The sequence below is a fragment of the Oncorhynchus clarkii genome, chromosome 14 (assembly GCF_045791955.1).
Source record: "Oncorhynchus clarkii lewisi isolate Uvic-CL-2024 chromosome 14, UVic_Ocla_1.0, whole genome shotgun sequence".
Classification (NCBI taxonomy): Eukaryota; Metazoa; Chordata; class Actinopteri; order Salmoniformes; family Salmonidae; genus Oncorhynchus; species Oncorhynchus clarkii.
In genome coordinates, this window is record NC_092160.1 from 19,798,221 (window position 1) to 19,819,834 (window position 21,614).

Genomic DNA, 21,614 nt, shown 5'->3' on the forward strand with positions numbered 1-21,614 from the left:
GACTAAGACAACACCAGCTCTGACGCTCGTCGGATGTGGCAGGGCTTGCAAACTATTAAGGACTACAAAGGGAAGCACAGCCGCGAGCTGCCCAGTGACACGAGCCTACCAGAGGAGCTAAATGACTTCTAGGTGCGCATTGAGGCAAGCAACACTGAAAGCACGCATGAGAGCACCAGCTGTTCCGGACAACTGTGAGATCACACTCTCCGTAGCTGATGTGAGTAAGACCTTTTTAAACAGGTCAACATTCACAAGGCCAGGCTGATTACCAGGACGTGTACTGGCAAGTGTCTTCACTGAAATTTTCAACCTGTCCCTGACCTAGTCTGTAATACCAACATGTTTTAGGCAGACCGCCAGTGGCGGACTGGCCGCCAGGTGCACTGGGACAGTTCCCGGTGGCCTGAGGGTTGTTTTGGCCTGCCATGAATAGTAAACTTGACAAGCGACAATATAGCAAGCAGGAATGAGTTGACGGAGAATCCACACATCAGGCGTGACTCTCCCTCTCGCTGCAGTGTCCCCGTGCCAAAAATGACATCAGGTCTCTCCGCGACGCACATAGCAACCGTCAACCTGCTTCTCTACCGACAACATTTTCGACAAGTCACATGGCGAAATGGACGGCCAGAAAAGGAAAGGTGGAGCAGAGAGTGAGAATAAAAAAAGAGAAAGGCCCTTGCCACAGACGCTGCAAAATAAGCAACATGTTTGCCAGTAAGGGACCAGTAAGGGAGTCAAAAACACTAGCTAAAACACACACCCACACGACACCCAGCATGGTTAGCTAAGTAGCCTAGTTAATAATAGTGACACAACGGCCAGTAGGCTAAACAGTTTGCATGTCTTCGTGGAGGAATTATATCATGGCAATGAGTGCAACAGTGATCATAATGACATTGAAGGCAATATGTTTCAACTAGTAAAAAATAGTAAACCTAGACTATGGACATGCCAGCATTCGGCAATGGACTCATTCATGATTCATGCCACATAAGCGAGGGAAAGTGCACATACACTGTACAGCGAAACAGGCTACAGTAATGTAGCCATAATACATCCATGAATGTAACACAGTAGCCTGTGTGACACAGCACAGGCAATGACAAAGATCATTGGCGCCATTAGTACCAGCATTACAAGTTACTACAATAATATACAGCTCTGGGAAAAATTAAGAGCCTACTGATACACTAATGATAGTGAGTCTGATAATAGTATTTTCTTTGCAAAGGTGGAGAAGGAAGCAGCAGCAGCACTAGAGCGTCTGCGTCAGTTCAGAGTCAGACTCAGAGCAGGAACCTTCAGGTACAACCTGAGCACAAACCTAAACATATAGGCTATGATTTTAGGTTAATATGTTCTTTATTTATGAGATTATCAGTAGGACTGTAATCGGGGGCATACAATCGATGACTGCACAAGTAATACAAGTTTAAGTTTAGGTTATTTACAATGTTAATCTCATTCTGCAGAGCAACCAGATGTGCAGAGAGAGAAGTTCAGAGCCCAGTACAGGGAAAACAGAAAGAGACAGTGAAAGCACTGAAAATCCATTTGATTATTTTGCCCATCCTCAGTCCAAGGATTTTGACTTATTTTTTTCAGTACCACCCAAAACAAACCCCTCAGTCATTCCGAATGTATTCCACTCCAAAGATGGCACAAACAGAAAATGGCTGACATACAATGAAGTAACTCACTCCTTGTCCCTGCTCAATATGTCTTTCGTTCGCAAAACCTTCAGCCAGTGATAGTGCATTTGTCAAAGGAGGCATGTAGGCCTGAAACATGCCCATCAGAGCGTACAGGAACATGAGAGAAGCAAGAACCATAGAGAAAGTGCAGAAGCCTTTTTCCTCAAAGCCAGCAAAACAGACATCCGTACCCTTCTGAGTGATAAGCAAATGTCAGTTCAACTAAAACAGGTCAGAAAGAGGAGGCAGGTCATGGAACATGTGATTGATGTAGTTAAAGTTATTGCTAAATGTGGGCTTAACTACGGAGGACACAGACACGAAGCTGCATATAACTTGGAAAACATGGCTGTCAATCATGGCAAGTTTCTTGAGCTTATATTGTTGCTAAGCAAATATGATCTCTTCCTACCTGAGCATGTTAGTGATTGCATTGAGAAGAGCAAGAAGCAGATGGAAAGTAAAGGGAGAAGGTTCTTGGTAACTATGATGTCCAAAACAACAGCAAATAAAGTAATTGAAGTCAGAATGTTGATTCAGTAGACACTTGCTGTTGAAGTGAGAAAGGCAGGGATGATCTCAGTACAAATGGACACAACACAGGATTTAACATCCAAAGGACAGTGGGTAGTAGTTCTGCGATATTTCACTGATGTCCACGAGAGACTCATTGCTGTCATTGACCGTGAGTCATCGACTGGACAGTACTTTGTGGACCTTGTGAAAAAGACCCTTGAGAGATGGACAAAGATATCAAACAGTGTGTTGGTAATGCAACAGGCGGAGTAGCTAATATGCAGGACAATACAGGGTCTTCTCTGCATTGCTAACAGGAGAGTCTCCTAACCAAGTACACATGGTGTCCTCAACCTTGTGCTAACTGACACCACTGGGGTTTGGCAAGTGAATCCCTTTTCTCACTATTGAATGACATTGCTGTGTTCGTTCAAGATTCCTACAAGCGCATGAAGCTATGGGAGGAAACCAGTGAGGACAGGAGACGCAGACGGCTTGATGCAATTGGTGAAACACACTGGTGGGTCAAAGTTGATGCCTTGAGGAAAGTATTTGGAGGCTTTGCAAAGCCTGACCATGCACTTTACACGGATGTGGTCATCACGATGGAAAGAATTGAAAATGATGCGACCATAAAACCTGCCATCCGATGCAAGGCCCAAGGGTACAAGGATGCTCTCCTAAAGTATGAAACCATACTTACAGCTGAGGTTTTTCTCAGGATTCTTGAGCAGATGTCCCCTCTCTCTAAATACTTGCAAACAAGTGGCATGGATATCGTAACAGCACAGCACTTGGTGACAGGAACAGAGGATAACCTGAAAAAGTGTGCCCGAGTCTTTGTGGGTGTGAAGAGGGCAGCAGACAACTTTGTTGGGTGGGCCAATGGCATTCTGGAGGAGCAGAAGAACTGTGATGCTGAAGCTCAGACTGCTCTCCCAGAGAAGAGAACAAAAAAATGAAGAGAACCAGGTGAGTTGGCAGAAGATAAGTCCATTGCTAATGCTGACATGGATTACAAAATCAAGATCCACATTGTGGTACTGGACACTTGTTGAAAGTACAGTGCTGTGTGCAGATGTCTCCTGCATGAATCCGAAGCATTTTCCTGAGATCAGAGAAAAGTGCCTTCCAAAGACAGCCATGAAGGAGCTCAGCGAATGCTTACTGGAATTTGATGAACATGCCACTGTTGAGGCATTGCAGGCTGAACTGATCAGCCTTGCACAACAGTGGGAAAGACTGAAACAGTCAGCATTGGAGGAGGACAACACCAGGGCTGCCGCCGCCAGTGATGAATCATGGGAAGGCTTTGAGGATCCTGATGAAAGTGTGGAGTTGGTGAGCAGAAGTTGTTCCACGTGTAAAAACTGACCGATGTGCTGCAATCTTCTCCTGTCTCAGTACAATCTGCTCAAGGAAGTGTTTCACATCATTGGTTTGGGCTACAAGTTCCTCCTCACCCTATCCATCACTCAAGTGGCTTGTGAGAGGACCTTCTCCACCCTGAAATTCATGAAGAACTGCCTAAGAACCTCCCTCACTCAAGAGAACCTTGACACGTTCCTTTTGATGGCAACCGAGAGGGAGATTCTTATGGGACTTGACAAAGATGATGACATTGACAAGATGCCAGTGAGTTACTGTGCCACCTGCTGGTTTACTAGTGGTAATTACAGGCTGACATGGGTGAAAGACAATTTGCTGTGAGTTAAAGCTTTTGTACAGAGGCATGTTTTTTTTGGACTTTCGTATTATACTTGAAGTTATGTAGCCAATGTTCAATTTCATTGACTCAGTGTTTAGATGTGTTTATTTTTGTGCTGTTTGCTTTATGGGCACCAGTGAGTGAACATTGTAATCTAAATTTTGTTGAAGAATGCTTTTTTGACTTTTGTATTATACTTACTTACATTGTTGTACCTTATGTTCAGTGAATGTGTGTGTGAAGTTTTTTGATATGCTTGATGCTTGAATATAGAGAATCATTTGAGCTAACTCTGTATATCTCATTCTCTTTAAAAAAAAGTGTAGGCTAATTGTTTTGTGTGTCTAGCCTTGTACATTTGTATGTGCTATGGTTGGTGTATTCCTAGTGAGATTGATGGTGGACCCATAACCATAGTTTACCTTACTCAGTGTTCAGATAGGCTACTTGTTGGTCAGTCCCAAATGTTTGTATTTTGTAATGTGGATAACTTTCTTCCCCAATGAGCATAGTGGCCAAATGTATAACTAGTTTGGTACCCGTTACTTTAACAAATAGGGTTAGCCTACAAAATTAGCCGTCTGGTGGTTTGCGTGAACAGGGTGTCCTGGGATGGAGTCAAATTCCTGGCCTGAATTGTTGTTTCAGTCCGCCCCTGTAGACCACCATAGTCTCTGTGTCCAAGAACACCAAGGTAACCAGCCTAAATGACTACCAACCCGTAGCACTCACGTCTGTAGCCATGAAGTGCTTTGAAAGACTGGTCATGGCTCACATCAGCACCATCATCCCAGAAACCCTAGACCCACTCCAATTTGCATACCGCCCCAACAGATCCACAGATGATGCAATCTCTATTGCACTCCACACTGTCCTTTCCCACCCGAACCAAAGGAACACCTATGTGAGAATTCTATTCATTGACTACATCTCAGCGTTCAACACCATAGTGCCCTCAAAGCTCATCACTAAGCTAAGGACCCTGGGACAAAACACCTCCCTCTGCAACTGGAGCCTGGATTTCCTGACGGACTGCCCCCAGGTGGTAAGGGTAGGTAACAACACCTGCCACACTGATCCTCAACACATTGGCCCCTCAGGGGTGCGGGCTCAGTCCCCTCCTGTACTCCCTGTTCACTCATGACTGCACAGCCAGGCACAACTCCAACACCATCATTAAGTTTGCTGATGACACAACCAGTGGTAGGCCTGATCACTAACAACGATGACACTGCCTTTCGGGAGGAGGTCAGAGACCTGCAGTGTGGTGCCTAGGATAACAACCTCTCCCTCAATGTGATCAAGACAAAGGATATATGATCGTGGACTACAGGACGCCCACATTCTCATCAAAGGGGTTGTTTTGGAGCAGCTTGAGAGCTTCAAGTTCATTGGTGTCCACACGACCAACAAACTATCATGGTCCAAACACACCAAGACAGTTGTGAAGAGGGCACGACAACACCTATTCCCCTTCAGGAGACTGAAAAGATTTGGCATGGGTCCTCACATCCTCAAAGTTCTACAGCTGCACCATCGAGAGCATCCTGACTGCTTGCATCACTGCCTGGTATGGCAACTGCTCGGCCTCCGACCGCAAGGCACTACAGAGGGTAGTGCGTAAGCCCCAGTACATTACTGTGGCCAAGATTCCTGCCATCCAAGACCTCTATACCAGGCGTTGTCAGATGGAGGCCCTAAAAATTGTCAGACTCCAACCACACTAGTCATAAACTGTTCTCTCTGCTACCGCACGGCAAGCGTTACTGGCGCACCATGTCTAGGTCCCAAAGGCTTCTTAACAGTTTCTACCCCCAAGACATAACTCCTGAACAGCTATTCAAATGGCTACCCGGACTATTTTCATTGACCCTCACCTCCATTTTTACACTGCTGCTACTATCTGTTTATTATCTATGCATAGTCACTGTACCTACATGTACATAATACCTCAACTAACTTGTGCCCCAGCACATTGACTCTGTACCGGTACCCCCTGTATATAGCCTCATTACTTTGTTGTGCTTTAATTATTTATTTTTACATGTATTCTTTACATGTATTTTATTTTAGTAAATACTTTCTTAACTTATTTTTCATAACTGCATTGTTGGTTAACGGCAAGCATTTCACTAAGGTATTCGGTGCATGTGACAAATACAATTTGTTTTGATAGCTGATGTGTGGTGAGCGTTCTGGCACAAAAATGGCTACTGTGCAGCACTGAGGTGGGTGCTACACATTGATAGGGGGAAAGGTTAGTTTCCCCCTACTATGTAAAGCGCTTTGAGTACCCCAGTTGGTGGAAAAGCACTATATAAATCCAATTAATTATTAGTTGTATTATGATCACGACTCTCTATTATACTTGGTAACAGATTTCAAAAATGAAAATCACTTGGAGCGGATTTCCTGGTGTTTTTAGTCTTATGTCCAACAATAAAAAAATATATATTAAAAACATGATGTATTTTTTGTTAAAATTTGGGGGGGCCAAATAAAAGAAGTTGGGGAACCGTGTCTTAAACCCTCCCAGTTAGATAGACAGCAGCTGCTACAGCAATCACTTGTCTGCCACGATTCACTTTTAATATTCAATACAGTCAGAATCCTAGTTTTGTTTTCAGTAGTAAATCTCTGATCGCCCCCCCATATGCATAAAGTTTATATTTACATCAATGTGTTCATTTGGCCTGAGAAATGGCCCCAGAGTCCTCTGTTGCAAGCTAGGGCCTCTGATATCAGGTCACTCGGGGTGACGTGGTCCCTGTCACTCCAGGTCAAGCCTAACCGTGACCTACCATTTAGTCCCATGTGAGAGTAATCTGCTGATGAACGGTTTATTCAACAGTTTAAAAATGAAGGTTAGGAAATCGTTAGCCCATGGCGTGTTCCCCACTCTGACATTTACAGTGATTTGAGGCCATTAGGCTACTTTTATATAAGGGAAGTAGAAAATATCCAAAACGCATGTTTGACTAGCCTACCTATGCTGGTAAGATGTGCGTTTACCTTTAATATATTGAAAAGGGGTTTATTTACACATCTGCCTCATCTTTTTTTGTCTTCTCATTATGAAATGCAAGACTTTATTTCTATTGCAGAACTCCACCTGTCACATGCGACTGAGGTGTCAGTCAACAACACAGAGAATAAATTATGCCTCTACGCCAATTTGATGGTCAACTTCTCCGTCGCCTATGAAGTTGGTGTAAATAAGGTGCGTAATCTGTATATTTACTCCTATTTAAATTGTTTTTAATTTGCAGGCTAGTACATCTAAGCCTTTAGAGAACTCCTAAAACAGTCCAGGTATCAAGGGAGAGGGATGCTATGCTACTAGCCTCATGCCATGAATATGCATAGCCATCGAAAGACAACTCCGATGTGTTTTTTTTTTTTTTTTCAGTCATCATCTGTCCTACTTATATCAATACACTTTTTACAACTTAAGCATTACTTGCAGCCACGTGAGTGCTAGTTGGCTACCGAACAGAACATTAAGCGAGCTAAGAACAGCCACACAAATAAACGGACTACATGAATATTGACTGTGGGTATAGGGGTGTAGCCCAGCTGCTGAGAAATGTCTTCTGTTCATCCGTTTTCTGTTTAGTTTTTTCCCCCTGTTGACTAAATAGTTGTGAGCCAAAATATTGACACCCTTGCACTTTTTTCAAGTAATGAATAATTTCTTCCTGAAAAGTCTTGAAATGAATACATATTTTGGTATCCACATATTCATGTATTTGGTTTGCAGTTGAAAAAAAAAGAAATCTGAATAATTTACTAAATGTTAGCTTATTCCACAAAGAAATCATAAAATGGCCCGGACAATATTATTGGCACCTTCTAGAAGTAGTTACAAATAAGTAATTTCAAGCAGGTGATTCTCCTTTACTTTGGAATTGAACTTGTCTGTGGTGAGTTGCAGGTGTCTACTATATTAAAAAAATTACTAATTCAACCAGTTTGAATAGAGAAAAGGACTCATTCTCCTATTTCGTGTCACTGTGTACCACAATGAGCATAGGGGAAAGAAAGAAAACCAGAAAATTATTTGAGGTCAGATACAAGATTGTAGCCAAGCATGGACAATCTCCAGAGACCTTGATGTTCATATTCCCACTGTATGTAATGTTAACAAGAAGTTTGAGGCCGATGCCACTGTAGCCAACCTCCCTGGACTTGGCCACTAAGGGGGCCCTTAAGGGATTTATATGGTAGTAGACCCAAGAGGACCCCACTGCTGAGAGAAAGACCTACAGTGCCAAATAAAGTATTCATCCCCCTTGGCATTTTTCCTATTTTGTTGCATTACAACCTGTAATTTAAATGGATTTTTATTTGGATTTCATGTAATGGACATAAACAAAATGGTCCCAATTGGTGAAGTGAAATTAAAAAAATTACAGAAAATTGCTGCATGCATATGTATTCACCCCCTTTGCTATGAAGCCCCTAAATAAGATCTGGTGCAACCAATTACCATCAGAAGTCACATAATTAGTTAGATTGCACACAAGTGGACTTTATTTAAGTGTCACATGATCTCGTTATATATACAGTTGAAGTCGGAAGTTTACATACACTTAGGTTGGAGTCATTAACTCGTTTTTCAACCACTCCACAAATTTCTTGTTAACAAAATATAGATTTGGCAAGTCGGTTAGGACATCTACTTTGCATGACACAAGTCATTTTTCCAACAATTGTTTACAGACAGATTATTTCACTTCTAATTCACTGTATCACAATTCCAGTGGGTCAGAACAGTACATGCACTAAGTTGACTGTGCCTTTTAAACAGCTTGGAAAATTCCAGAAAATGATGTCATGGCTTTAGAAACTTCTGATAGGCTAATTGACATAATTTGAGTCAATTGGAGGTGTACCTGTGGATGTATTTCAAGGCCTACCTTCAAACTCAGTGCCTCTTTGCTTGACATCATGGGAAAATCAAAAGAAATCAGCCAAGACCTCAGAAAAGAATTGTAGCCCTCCACAAGTCTGGTTCATCCTTGGGAGCAATTTCCAGTGTAAATCAATCCCAGAACAACAGCAAAGGACCTTGTGAAGATGCTGGTAAAACGAGTCCTATATCGACATAACCTGAAAGCCCACTATTCAAGGAAGAAGCCACTGCTCCAAAACCACCATAGAAAAAGCCAGACTACGGTTTGCAGCTGCACATGGGGACAAAGATCGTACTTTTTGGGGAAATGTCCCCTGGTCTGATGAAACAAAAATAGAACTGTTTGGCCATAATGACCATCATTATGTTTGGAGGAAAAAGGGGGAGGCTTGCAAGCCGAAGAACACCATCCCAACACTGAAGAGCGGGGGTGGCAGCATCATGTTGTGGGGGTGCTTTGCTGCAGAAGGGACTGGTGCACTTCACAAAATAGATGGCATCATGAGGCAGGGAAATTATGTGGATATATTGAAGCAACATCTCAAGACATCAGTCAGGAAGTTAAAGCTTGGTCGCAAAGGGGTCTTCCAAATGGACAACGACCCCAAGCATACTTCCAAAGTTGTGGCAAAATGGCCTAAGGACAACAAAGTCAAGGTATTGGAGTTGCCATCACAAAGCCCTGACAACAATTTGTGGGCAGAAGAATTTGTGGGCAGAACTGGAAAAGTGTGTGCGAGCAAGGAGGCCTACAAACCTGACTCAATTACACCAGCTCTGTCTGGAAGAATAGGCCAAAATTCACCCAATTTATTGTGGGAAGCTTGTGGAAGGCTACCTGACGCGTTTGACCCAAGTTAAACAATTTAAAGGCAATGCTACCAAATACTAATTGACTATGTAAACTTCTGACCCACTGGGAATGTGATGAAAGAAATAAAAGCTGAAATAATTATTTATCTATACTATTATTCCTACATTTCACATTCTTAAAATAAAGTAGTGATCCTAACTGACCTAAGACAGGGAATTTTTACTGGGATTAAATGTCAGGAATTGTGAAACTGAGTTTAAATGTATTTGGCTAAGGTGTATGTAAACTTCTGACTTCTTCAACTGTACACATGTTCTGACAGCCCCAGAGTCTGCAACACCACTAAGCAAGGGGCACCACCAAGCAAGCGGCAATATGAAGACCAAGGAGCTCTCCAAACAGGTCAGGGACAAAGTTGTGGAGAAGTACAGATCAGGGTTGAGTTGTAAAAAAATATATAATTAATTTTGAACATCCCACAGAGCACCATTAAATCCATTATTAAACATTTAAAAAATGGAAAGAATATAGTACCACAACAAACCTGACGAGAGGGCCGCCCGCCAAATCTCACGGACCAGGCAAGGAGGGCTTTAATCAGAGAGACAACAAAGAGACCGAAGATGTCCGCTGTGGAGCTTTGCAGCTCCTTCAAGGTTATTGGAGTATCTGTCCATAGGACCACTTTATGCCGTACACTCCACAGAGCTGGGCTTTACAGAAGTGGCCAGGAAAAAAAAGCCATTGCTTTAAAGAAAATAAGCAAACATGTTTGGTGTTCACCAAATGTCATGAGGGAGACTCCCTAACCATATGGAAGAAAGTGCTCGGGTCAGATGAGACTAAAATGTAGCTTTTTGGCCAATGAGGAAAACGCTTTGTCTGGTGCAAACTCCACACCTCTCATTTCCCCGATAACACCATCCCCACAGTGAAGCATGGTGGTGGCAGCATCATGCTGTGGGGATATATTTCATCGGCAGGGACTGGGAAACTGGTCGGAATTGAAGGAATGATGGATGGCGCTAAATACAGGGAAATTCTTGAGGGAAACCGGTTTTGTCTTCCAGAGATTTGAGACCGGGACGGAGGTACACCTTCCAGCAGGACAATGACCCTAAGGATACTGCTAAAGCAACACTCGAGTGGTTTAAGGGGAAACATTTAAATGTCTTGGAATGGCCTAGTCAAAGCCCAGACCTCAATCCAATTTAGAATCTGTGGAATGACTTAAAGATTGCTGTACACCAGCAGAACCCATCCAACATGAAGGAGCTGGAGCAGTTTTGTCTTGAAGAATGGACAAAAATCACAGTGGCTAGATATGCCAACTTATAGAGACAAGAAAAAATCATTTGCATCTTCAAAGTGGTAGGTATGTTGTGTAAATCCAATGATCCAACCACCAAAAATCTATTTTAATTCCAGGTTGTAAAACAACAAATTAGGAAAAATGCCAAGGGGGGGGTGAATACTTACGCAAGCTGCCTGACTGCAATTTGCCAAAACACACCTGAACATGCCAAAATCTGTCTGGGAGAATGAGATGAGACCAACTTAGAGCTTTTTGGTAAAACACACCATCTCTGTTTACAGAAAACAAAATGAAGCCTTCAAAGAAAAGAACACCTTCCCTACAGTCAAACATGGAGGTTCAGTGATGATTTGTGGTTGCTTTGGGTGTGTTGAACGTATGCATGGCATCATGAAATCAGGACAATACCAAGGCCTTTTAGAGCGCAATGTCGGACCCGGTGTCAGAAAGCTGGGTCTCCATCGAATATCATGGTTCTTCCAGCAGGACAATGACCCCAAGCACCCAGGAATGGTTCAAGACAAAACGCTGGACTGTTCTGAAGTGGCCAGCAATGAGCCCAGATCTAAATCCCATTGAAAACCTGTGGAGAGATCTGAAAACAGCAGTTGGTAGAAGGCACCCTTCAAATCTGGGAGAACTGGAACAGTTTACATGAGGAGTGGGCCAAACTTCCAGTGCAGAGGTTCAGGAAGCTCATCGATGGCTATAGGATGTGCTTGATTGCGGTTATTTTGACCAAATAGTCTAGGGTGTGGATAATTTTGTCAATGCCATTTCTGTTTATTTTAAATGGATATATTAAGTTCTGAATAAAAAATAAAGGTTCTGTAATAACAGTGAAATAAAGAATTGTGGAGTCCAAATACTTTAGTCAATTTCAACTTATTTTGGTGGGACATTGTGAGTTACTTGAAAAAAGTGCAAGGGTGCCATTATTTTGGGCCACAACTGTATCCTGTAATTGTCATGGCTTGTCTATTTCACCAGGGTTCATCAAAGTTATAGCCCTTATATAAAATGCTTTTTTTCTTCTCTTTAACTCCCATCTCAGTCTGATTTATAGGCCTAGATATTTCCCAGGATATAAAATATATTATTTTGTTCCTTTTTTTCCTCCTAATCCATCATAAGAACGGACACACTGTTAAGTTATGTCAACAATACTATTTTCTCATGACCTAAGCATCTGAAATAGCCCTGTTCCTGAGAAAGTACTTGACAGGAATGGGATTCCCCTCTTGTCACTTTCTTAATGACTGTCCAATATTTTCGGCCCCTTTCAGAGTGAATCGGTTCTTTTTGTACTGCCTGAAAATGTGACAACAGAAGGGAGCATCTGCAATAACACAACATCAACATTGAAACTCGGTTTTGGAGACGGGCACAGCTGGGCGGTTGAATTCACTAAGGACAACAAAACGTACCAAGTAGATTCCATTGTCTTCACCTACAACCTCAATGACTCAAGCGTCTTCACCAACTCCACGTCAAACGGTAACTAGTGACTACACAGCCTTGTCATGATACTGTTCATTCATGATATACCAATTCGGTACTGTAGTTGATATGACGCATACTGATATTTGACTGAATCTCTCTTGGGTTTAGAAACCAAGTCTGTGACAGCAAAGCCAAGGATCACCAATGTGGGTGTGGATACCTACTACTCCTGCAAGAGTGAAAATGTCCAGAGAGTAGAGTCTGTCACTCAGACACTGTATGATGTTACTTTACAGGCGTTTGTCACAAACGGCAGCAAAAGTGACACCGGTAGGTTGTACGAGAACAAGCATCAGGCCATTGTAGGATCAACTGTGACAAAATGATCTGATTTATTGTGCATTATGTCAAACACTATTACTGTGTCTGTTCTCCAGGTTTGAAGTCTATTCCATTTCAATACAATATCAATTCAAGAAGTGAACTGAATATCAGTTTACTTACTGAATTGATCCCAACCCTGTTTGTTCTCTGAAAAGTCTTTCTCTGTCCTTCTTACACAGACACTGTATGCACTGCTGACCTAACCTCCACCACTGTGGCGCCCACCACGACCGTTACCACCACAGCTGCCCCCACTTCTACCCCTACCCCTACACTGCCCACACCCACCACTGGAAATTACAGCATCGCACCCGACTTCAACAGTACAGCCTGCTTAATGGCCACCTTCGGCCTGCGGATCGGCTTCAAGCAAGGAGACGTATGTATACACATAGTATAGCCATTTTAAAATGGGCTGTTTTGATGTTGTCATGCAATTGCCTGTTCAGTAGAAAGGGTTCAGACATGTTTGTCGCAGAGAACTTGACTTGTCTATGAAGATAGGTTGTTGTTACTAGTATGTTAATATTCTTGTTGTTTATCAACCTGTGTTTTCTGTTGAATGCGTTGGTGTACAACTGACTAGGTATCCCACACTCCCTTTCCCCTTTATTAGAAAGTGGAGACCATCAATCTGGTGCCCAGTGCGACTGAAGTGGGCGGGGCTTGTGGGGTCAACAGCAGCATCCTCATACTGACATCGGACACAATCACCATCATGTTCACTTTCAGCAACGTAAGTTGACGAGGCCAAATATCTGAAACCAAGGCCGTTATTATCCTGGTTGTCTGCATTTAACTTGTAGAAAGCTGGACTAAGGCGGTAGGATGCAGCGTAAGGTCTGTTTGTCTCCTGTTCAAGGTGTTTCCTTGCTCGTTACAGGACAGCAAGAAGTTCCACCTGCACGCTCTGAACGTCACAGTGAAACCAGCCACTGGTAGGCAACCTAGCACTACAAACCCTTTCAGAAAGCACTAGTGTAGTAAACCAAGTCCCTATTTGAACGTTAGTATAGGATCAACTTTATTGTCCGCCAGGGGAAAGTTGTCTTGGACACAGTGCGGCTTTATAAGAAATAAACACTATACATTACATACATACACAGTATATACAATGCATATTAAAACCTCTACTCTCTTTGCTCACTCTGTGTGTTACGTCCAGGGGTGGCTGTTGTTGCAGCCAATACCAACATGTCCATTTGGGTGGCGGCGGTAGGCAGCTCCTACATGTGCAACAAGGAGCAGACATTAACTGTCACCGAAACGCTCACTCTCTACACGTTCAAGCTTCGCGTCCAGCCCTTTGGGGTTGAAAAAGGGGAATTTGCTACAGGTAGGTGACTCTGAGATGGTGAATTGTTATCAATACCTTTGTGTTGTATTAGCTATATGCTACAGTTTACTAGGGTTACTAGAGCCAAATGCAGCAAATATGCTTGAAACTGAGGCATAGGCCATAATAACCACTCTTGGTATCAGTAGAATAGGTCAACTGTCCAGTTTGGTGAGAAACAGCTAAGTATTTAGCGCAGCAGGTAGCCTAGCGGTTAATAGCTTTGCGTGGGTAACCGAAAGGTTCCTGGTTCGAATCCCCGAGCCAACTAAGTAAACAAAATCTGTGCCCTTGAGTAAGGCACTTAACCCTAATTGCTCGTTTAAGTTGCTCTGGATAAGAGCGTCTGCTAAATGACTAAAATGTTCATATGTATTTTATACTATGCCATGTTTCTGCCCCTGCTTAAACTGATTAACAACCAAATGAGCATGAGAAGATGAGATGTTCCGAGTCATGCTCATTGATTCTCTCTCTCGTCTGCAGCCCATGAATGTTCACTGGATGACACCAGCATCTTAATCCCAGTCATTGTTGGTGTCGCCCTGGCCATCTTGATTCTCATTGTAGTGATTGCTTACGTGATTGGTCGAAGGAAGACCTATGTGGGATATCAAACCCTCTAAAAAGCTATCTGTGATCATGAATCCAGAACACAGTTTGATCCTTGTGTCAGGGGGGTCCCAAAACCTGATCCTGGATTGGCTGTGTAATCTTTCCATTAATGACTGACTCACAAACTGGAATAGTCAGACTATAGTCTCTTTACTTCAGCCACTCTTAAGAGCTGCTTTTAGACTTGAGATTAGGCTAGCTTCACTTAGGTTTAGACTTGAGTAGCGTTGTTCAGGTAATTCTGAATACTCAAAACGCTCTCCAGGACCAGGTTGGACCACCCATGTTCTTTGTGTAATTTCCCTTTTTGTTTGATTTGCTTTGTCTGTGTGTCCCCCCCTTTGTTGAAAGGAGCAGTGCAGGATTCTCTGCCTCTGTACAGTAAAGAAGGCCTTATTTATTGCAGCATATCTGAAAGTGGTTGTTTCCTATGACACTCCATTTCCCTTGCATCACTTTCCAGATTCTTGTTCAGTGTAGGCTCTCTTTTGATCAAGTAGCACATTTTATAGAAACTCCAGTCAGAGTACTTGTGCTACTGTTTGCACATTTTCACGAGGAGTTGTGACAATTGGGTGCTGTGCCCTTGTCACTGTGAATCATGCTCCCTCCCCCTCTCCTTCACCTTTTTTTGTTTCATACGTTTTTATTTAATGTCTGTGTACATTTTAGTTTAACCTTTTTCTTTTGTGGTTTCATTCATCCTCACAATTCATTGTAGCAGCGCAACATTTTGACAACTTGAACATTTTAGAATTTGCCTCGCAGCTCAATGAGACGACATTGAGTAGCTTTGTTGATTTGTCTCAGGAACTCCTTACTAACTAACCAGGATAAAGGTCTGCTGCTTGGCTCTCCTCTCTCACCTTACTGATAATCCACTAGTCACAGTAGTTTGAATCTGGAAAGGGAAGACTTTACGACTGAAATCTGTGTGGCCACATTAAAAAACAGTGATATTATTGGCATGTAGTGCCTTCTCCAAGTTGACGCTACCAAACAAGGGATCTGTCCCTATATGTTCACACACGGCACTAGTTGACATAATGTTTGCCACTAATGTCTGTCTGTCTCAGAATTATGTGTTAACCCTTTGACTGACTGGCTCATTTTGTGAGGTGTGAAATCTACCTTGAAGTGTTACTTTAACTCTGAAAAGTCCATGAGGATGTAAAAGATGAACCTGAAAGGAGAAATGAAACCAAACCCCCTCTCCCGTCATGACATGTTGGCATTAGGTTTCAAAAAGGGATAGCTGTAGTTGACTTATTTGCTGCCATTCAAATGTGTTCTTCGCAGATGGTGATTATTTTGTACATATAAATGCATTAAATCGTTCAGTAAGTTTGACGTAAGTTCAAAATGCATGCTGCAATATTACACCTGTGTATAGTATAGTCTTTGCTCCAGTGTTGCGCCAGAAAGCTGCCAGTTAGTAAGGGGAACTTGTAAACAGAGCTGGGGGCAATTCCATTTTTACAATCAAGTCAATTTCAGTAAATTGATTTCTAATTCCAATTGTCCTCTCTGCTCTTCAGTGAGGAACATTTGAATGTGAATTTTTGTTTACTTCCTGAATTGACTAAAATTAAATGGAATTAACCCCAACCCTGCCCAGTTAACCCCTTGTAAGTTGTACCTATCGACATAGAGTGGTAGTAAAGGACATTGTCCACAGGATGTGTATATTTTTGTACTGTTAGGATGGGATACAGTGGGTATTATGTTGTAGTGTTGGTGGTCAGCATGAGGCATGAATACATTTGATTGCTGCCTTTAGTTGCTTTTGAATCAACCAATTTTTCTTCAGATTATGTGAATGATTCATTTATTCCTTATCAAATATTATTTTTGATTCTTGCATTACAGTCCGGTGTGATGTGTCTTGGAAAATTGACTGCTTTTCTACAAAATATGATTACTATGATATTGGCTTCTCAGACCCTGTATAAAGTCAATTCTAAAATACACTTTGGAATCTTAACATTTACTACTCCCAATTTTCATTCACTTGACAATGTTATGATTGTGACAAATTTGTGCCTTACTCAATGAAGCTTGTCCATTTGAGATTCATTCAGGTTTGATATCTTTACATTTAATGGATTCTCCACTAGTCTAAATGTCTTCTATTTTATGAATTCAAAATGCATCATGTTAAGAAAAGGGAAATCCCTATTTCAGGAGAGGCCCATCCTCCAAATGTAAGATGCATTGTATTTTCTTCTGTGTAACTCCAAACAAATGTTCATTTTTGAATTCCTTTTCAATAGGCTTTTAGCTGCAATAAATGGGAATGGAAATTGTCCCCCAAAACAATGGCGTGGAACATGTTTTTATATTTTACAATTATGAAAATAAGTGTTATTGGTCCCTGGTCATTTTAGTAAATTGCTCTTTGTTTTCCAACTATTCTTGACTGAGAAGCCTCCTAGTATGACCATTTTCATGTTTCACCTTTCTTCCACCCTGCAACGTCCCTCATGCCCACTTTCTTTACTGTCACCCAGCGGAGGATTGCGGAGACGACACGACAGGGAGCTGGATCGTTCCTATAGCCGTCGGGGTTGCTCTGGCTGTGCTGATCCTCATTGTATTGATCGCATATTTTATTGGGAGAAAGAGAAACCAAGGCTCTAGCTATGAGCACTTCTAAATGACCCCACTGGCTATGCTGAGGTTGTATCTTTCCTCATCAGGATACATGTTGATTTTAATTTAACTACAAATTGATATGTGCTGTGCATAGTTAACCTTAATGTACAATTCACCTGAAGCAAAGCTCTTTCCCATGAAACAATGAGTTGGAGAAGATGTTTGTGTTAAAGAAATTGCTCGGCTCCATTGATAACATTTGGCATGTAACAGTTCTTGTAGATATATTTAGAGTTGATTGGCTGACTCTTATTCCTTACTTATAACATGGTTGACTATAGATGGCAGATGATGGCCAAATATTTTCCTAACTGCTGTCACTGCCCATGTTCTGACGGAATCCCCGGTGTTGTTGTAGATCTGCCATCACCGAATATGCTCTGACAGAACCGCCCCCATGTTGTTGATGAATGTCTGGGTTCTGATCTGATGTCTTGCTGCTTTTCGAGCCTTGTCACCCATGTTGTCTGTGAAGAGCTTAACCAAATCCTGTTTCTTCTCTCTTCACTAAAATGTGTTTTCTGCTAACTAATTGCTAGCATGCTAATGTCGCTAACCCTTCTTCTGTCTCTTCTCTGTGGCAGCCGTGGAGTGCTTCATGGACTCTGATTTGAGCTTTCTGGTGCCCATTGCTGTGGGCGTGGCCCTCTGCTTCCTAATCATCCTTGTGCTTATCTCTTACCTGATTGGCCGGAGGAAGAGTCGCACCGGCTACCAGTCTGTATAATCTAACCAATCCCAGCTGCTTCTGCCTCTACCCATTCCTTCCCATCCTCCCCCACCCAAGCCCGTCACAACACGTTGGCTCCCCATCCCCAAAGCTTCTATGGCATCCGATTGAAAATGGAAGGAAAAAATGTATCTTTCCTTGACGTTACCCCCAGCAAATTCCCTGTTCAGACTCCCACCCGAAGTATCACCCCACCCAACAGTCATTTTGAAAGTTGACCGTCTGTTGCTATTTTTTTTGACACCAACAATGACTGAAATCATTTACCATCAAAACCTGTCAACATAATCAGTGGTATTGCACCAGGTGTGTGTGGATGTAAATTGCACAGAGTGAAGTATCATGGGTCATCTTAATAACAGGCCATCATCAGTTTCTTTATTCCCAGAGAGGCTCATATGAATGAGGCTGTTTGTTCTCACTGTTTTGTGTTGCATTATATTTCTGTGTTTCTAATTAATTACTCTCTTGTATAGAATTAATTATGTTGATTTTGGATAAATAGGGACTTGAACTTGTGCAAAGAATTGATTGAAAGTTCATAGATACAAATCGAGGCATTGCTATTCATAAGTAACCATTGTTAAATATTTGTAGAATTTGAAAATATCCTATTTTTGTGAATTCCCTGTATTTTGAATGTTATTATACCACCTGCACTAATCTTCTCTTAGTGTCCCTTTATTGTACTAGGACTAACTTTACAAAGACGCGTACCAACCAGCATTTGGAGCAGTTGCATAAACATGTGATTTTGATGTTTTAGAGAAAATATAATGTTAAGAAGTCCCCTCTCAGGGAAAGGAAGACAGCGGTATAGACTCCGGTCGTGTATCACAAATGGCTCTGTTAAGACGGAGGCTATAGGGACTCTGCAATAGACTAAACTAAATGTGATGTTGGTTTGCTGTTAGGAGTGTCCTTATAGCCTTTTCCTCTAAAGGTGTTTACTACCTGGATCATGTTCAGTAGGTAGGGCGTTTTGAAACTTAGTGAAACGGGGAGGTACTGCCTGAACAATAACCTTTTTTCGTTGCAAACAGTTGCTACGGTGTGTCCTTCTGAACACTGCCCAGGCCTCATAATAGAAAGTATAATAATTTACATATTCTAGCACAAATTATTTTATGACCAAAGCTTGGACAGAAAGGAAACTTATTTCCGGACCTCTGCATTTCAGAGCAGGTAAATGAACAACCTGAGTTTTTAATAAACCCGTGAAATGCATTGTGTTTGACCAAGGATGATGTTTCTATTATCAGGCTTGTTATTCTGTTCCGTACCAATACATAAGACCTCTGGTTAATTTTGCCCCCAAGATGTGGTTTTGTGCTTTTTTTTGTTGCACTAGTATTCCCCTCAACCAAGCCTGTCTAAATCTGATGAAGAATGTTGAGATGATGTTAACTTGTTGAACTTCAGTTGGAGCGGAGAATTAAAATAGTTGCTTTCCTGTTTTGTAGCACTTTGCCTCTTCTTTCGTTACCCACTGGTGTTTCCCTTTCCTTTTACTGCGCTTGTTATGACAAGGACATTGTGTGTGTGTTGCATACAGTTGTAAATCTAGCCCTGGCAATGTTACACACTTCTTTTTTTTCTTTTTCTTTTTCTTTCTTTTTTTAACCTTTATTTAACCAGGAAGGGCTCATTGAGATTAAAATATATTTTTCAAGAGCGCCCTGGCCAAGATGGGCAGCACCAAGTCATTACAAAAAAAATTAGACAGACATGAAACTACAAGTAATCTAGTAAAAACCATGGAATTCACAAGAGTATAAAACAGCAAATTAAAAAAATTGACAGGTCAGGGAATCAGCCTCAAAATCCTTCATCAGTGATTTAAAAACACCAATCGGGACAAGTTCTTCCAGTTTAAAAGTATTTTGTATGGTGTTCCAAGACGATGGCGCAGAGAACATAAAAGCCCTTTTACCAAATTCAGTTCGGACATTTGGAACAGTTAGCAGGATAAAGGCCAGCGAACGAAGAGAGTACCCACCACATTTCTGAACAATAAAAATTCACACACAAAAAGGTAGTAAACTCAAAATGGCTTTGTAAATAAAAGTAAACCAGTGACTGAGCCTACGAGTGACTAGAGACGGCCAGCCAACCCTGGTATACAAACTGCAGTGGTGCGTAAGGGTTTTGCAGTTTAAAATAAATCTAAGTGCCATGGTAAAGAGTGTCAATTGATCTCAAACATTGAGCGGAAGCATTCATATATAAAATATCCCCATAGTCTAGTAAAGGCATAAATGTAGCTGATACTAGCCTCCTGGCTTCAAAAGAAAAACAGGCCTTACTCCTAAAATAAAATCCCAATTTCAGCTTCAATTTTTTTGTCAGTTGTTGAATATGCAATTTAAAAGAGAGGCCGTCATCAATTAAAATTCCAAGATATTTATGAGGTTACAACCTCAATCTCCTTGCCCTGACAGGTAGTAATAGGTGAAAGGTTCAGAGGTCTATTTCTTGCATTAGAAAACACCATTAGTTTAGTTTTGTCAGTATTGAGGATAAGCCTCAATTGACACGGTATGTTGAACAGTAGAAAAAGCAGTTTGCAAGTTCTGGAAAGCTTTTGTAAGAGACGAGGCACAACAGTAAATAACAGTATCATCAGCATAAAAAAGAGGTTGTGCATTTTGGACATTTTTGTCTAAATAATTTATATAAATAAGAGAGGACCAACTACAGAGCCTTGGGGCACACCATTCAAGACAGACAATTTAACAGACAAACCCATCAAATTGAGTGCACTGAGTTCTATCAGACAGATAGTAAGCAAACCATGCAACTGCATGCTCTGAAAGACCTACACTCGACAATCTCTGCCTTAGTATAGCATGATCAACTGTATCAAACTGTATCGAGAGATCAATAAAAAGTGAGACACAGTGCTGTTTTTTGTCAATGGCTTCAGTGATATCATTTAAAACCTTCATAGCTGTAATTGTGCTATGCTTCTTCCTGAAGCCCGATTGGTACATTGATAAAATAGAGTTAGTAAATAAAAACGAATGCAATGTCCAGGCCCATAGATCAGACTTTGATCAGGATCATGACTGTATAATCTCTATTGGCATGACTGTCGTCCAGGATACATTGCAAATGGCACCCTATTACCTAGTGCCTTCAGAAAGTATTCATACACTTTGATTTGTTCCACGTTTTGTGTTACAGCCTGAATTCAAAATATATACAGTGGGGCAAAAAAGTATTTAGTCAGCCACCAATTGTGCAAGTTCTCCCACTTAAAAATATGAGGCCTGTAATTTTCATCATAGGTACACTTCAACTATGACAGACAAAATGAGGAAAAAAACCCAATCAAATTGTAGGATTTTTAATGAATTTATTTGCAAATTATGGTGGAAAATAAGTATTTGGTCAATAACAAAAGTTTATCTCAATACTTTGTTATATACCCTTTGTTGGCAATGACAGAGGTCAAGCGTTTTCTGTAAGTTTTCATAAGGT

At 41.5% G+C, this 21,614-nt stretch overlaps 1 protein-coding gene across 3 annotated transcripts in view; it reads left to right on the top strand.

Annotated features, from left to right (window-relative positions):
* Positions 1-19,586, top strand: part of LOC139366388 (lysosome-associated membrane glycoprotein 2-like) — a 21,927-nt gene extending 2,341 nt beyond the window's left edge. Inside the window, exons 2-9 of one of the 3 annotated variants that reach the window (XM_071103828.1) lie at positions 7,029-7,144; positions 12,255-12,465; positions 12,580-12,741; positions 12,975-13,174; positions 13,412-13,531; positions 13,679-13,733; positions 13,961-14,131; positions 14,618-17,062. In XM_071103828.1, the coding sequence (XP_070959929.1) occupies positions 7,029-7,144; positions 12,255-12,465; positions 12,580-12,741; positions 12,975-13,174; positions 13,412-13,531; positions 13,679-13,733; positions 13,961-14,131; positions 14,618-14,757 (1,175 nt within the window). In that variant the 3' untranslated portion in view covers positions 14,758-17,062. Of the gene's footprint in view, positions 1-7,028; positions 7,145-12,254; positions 12,466-12,579; positions 12,742-12,974; positions 13,175-13,411; positions 13,532-13,678; positions 13,734-13,960; positions 14,132-14,617; positions 17,063-17,256 lie in introns of those variants that run through there. The other 2 variants (XM_071103827.1, XM_071103826.1) reach the window with 2 other exon arrangements.
* The last annotated feature ends 2,028 nt before the right edge of the window (positions 19,587-21,614 follow it).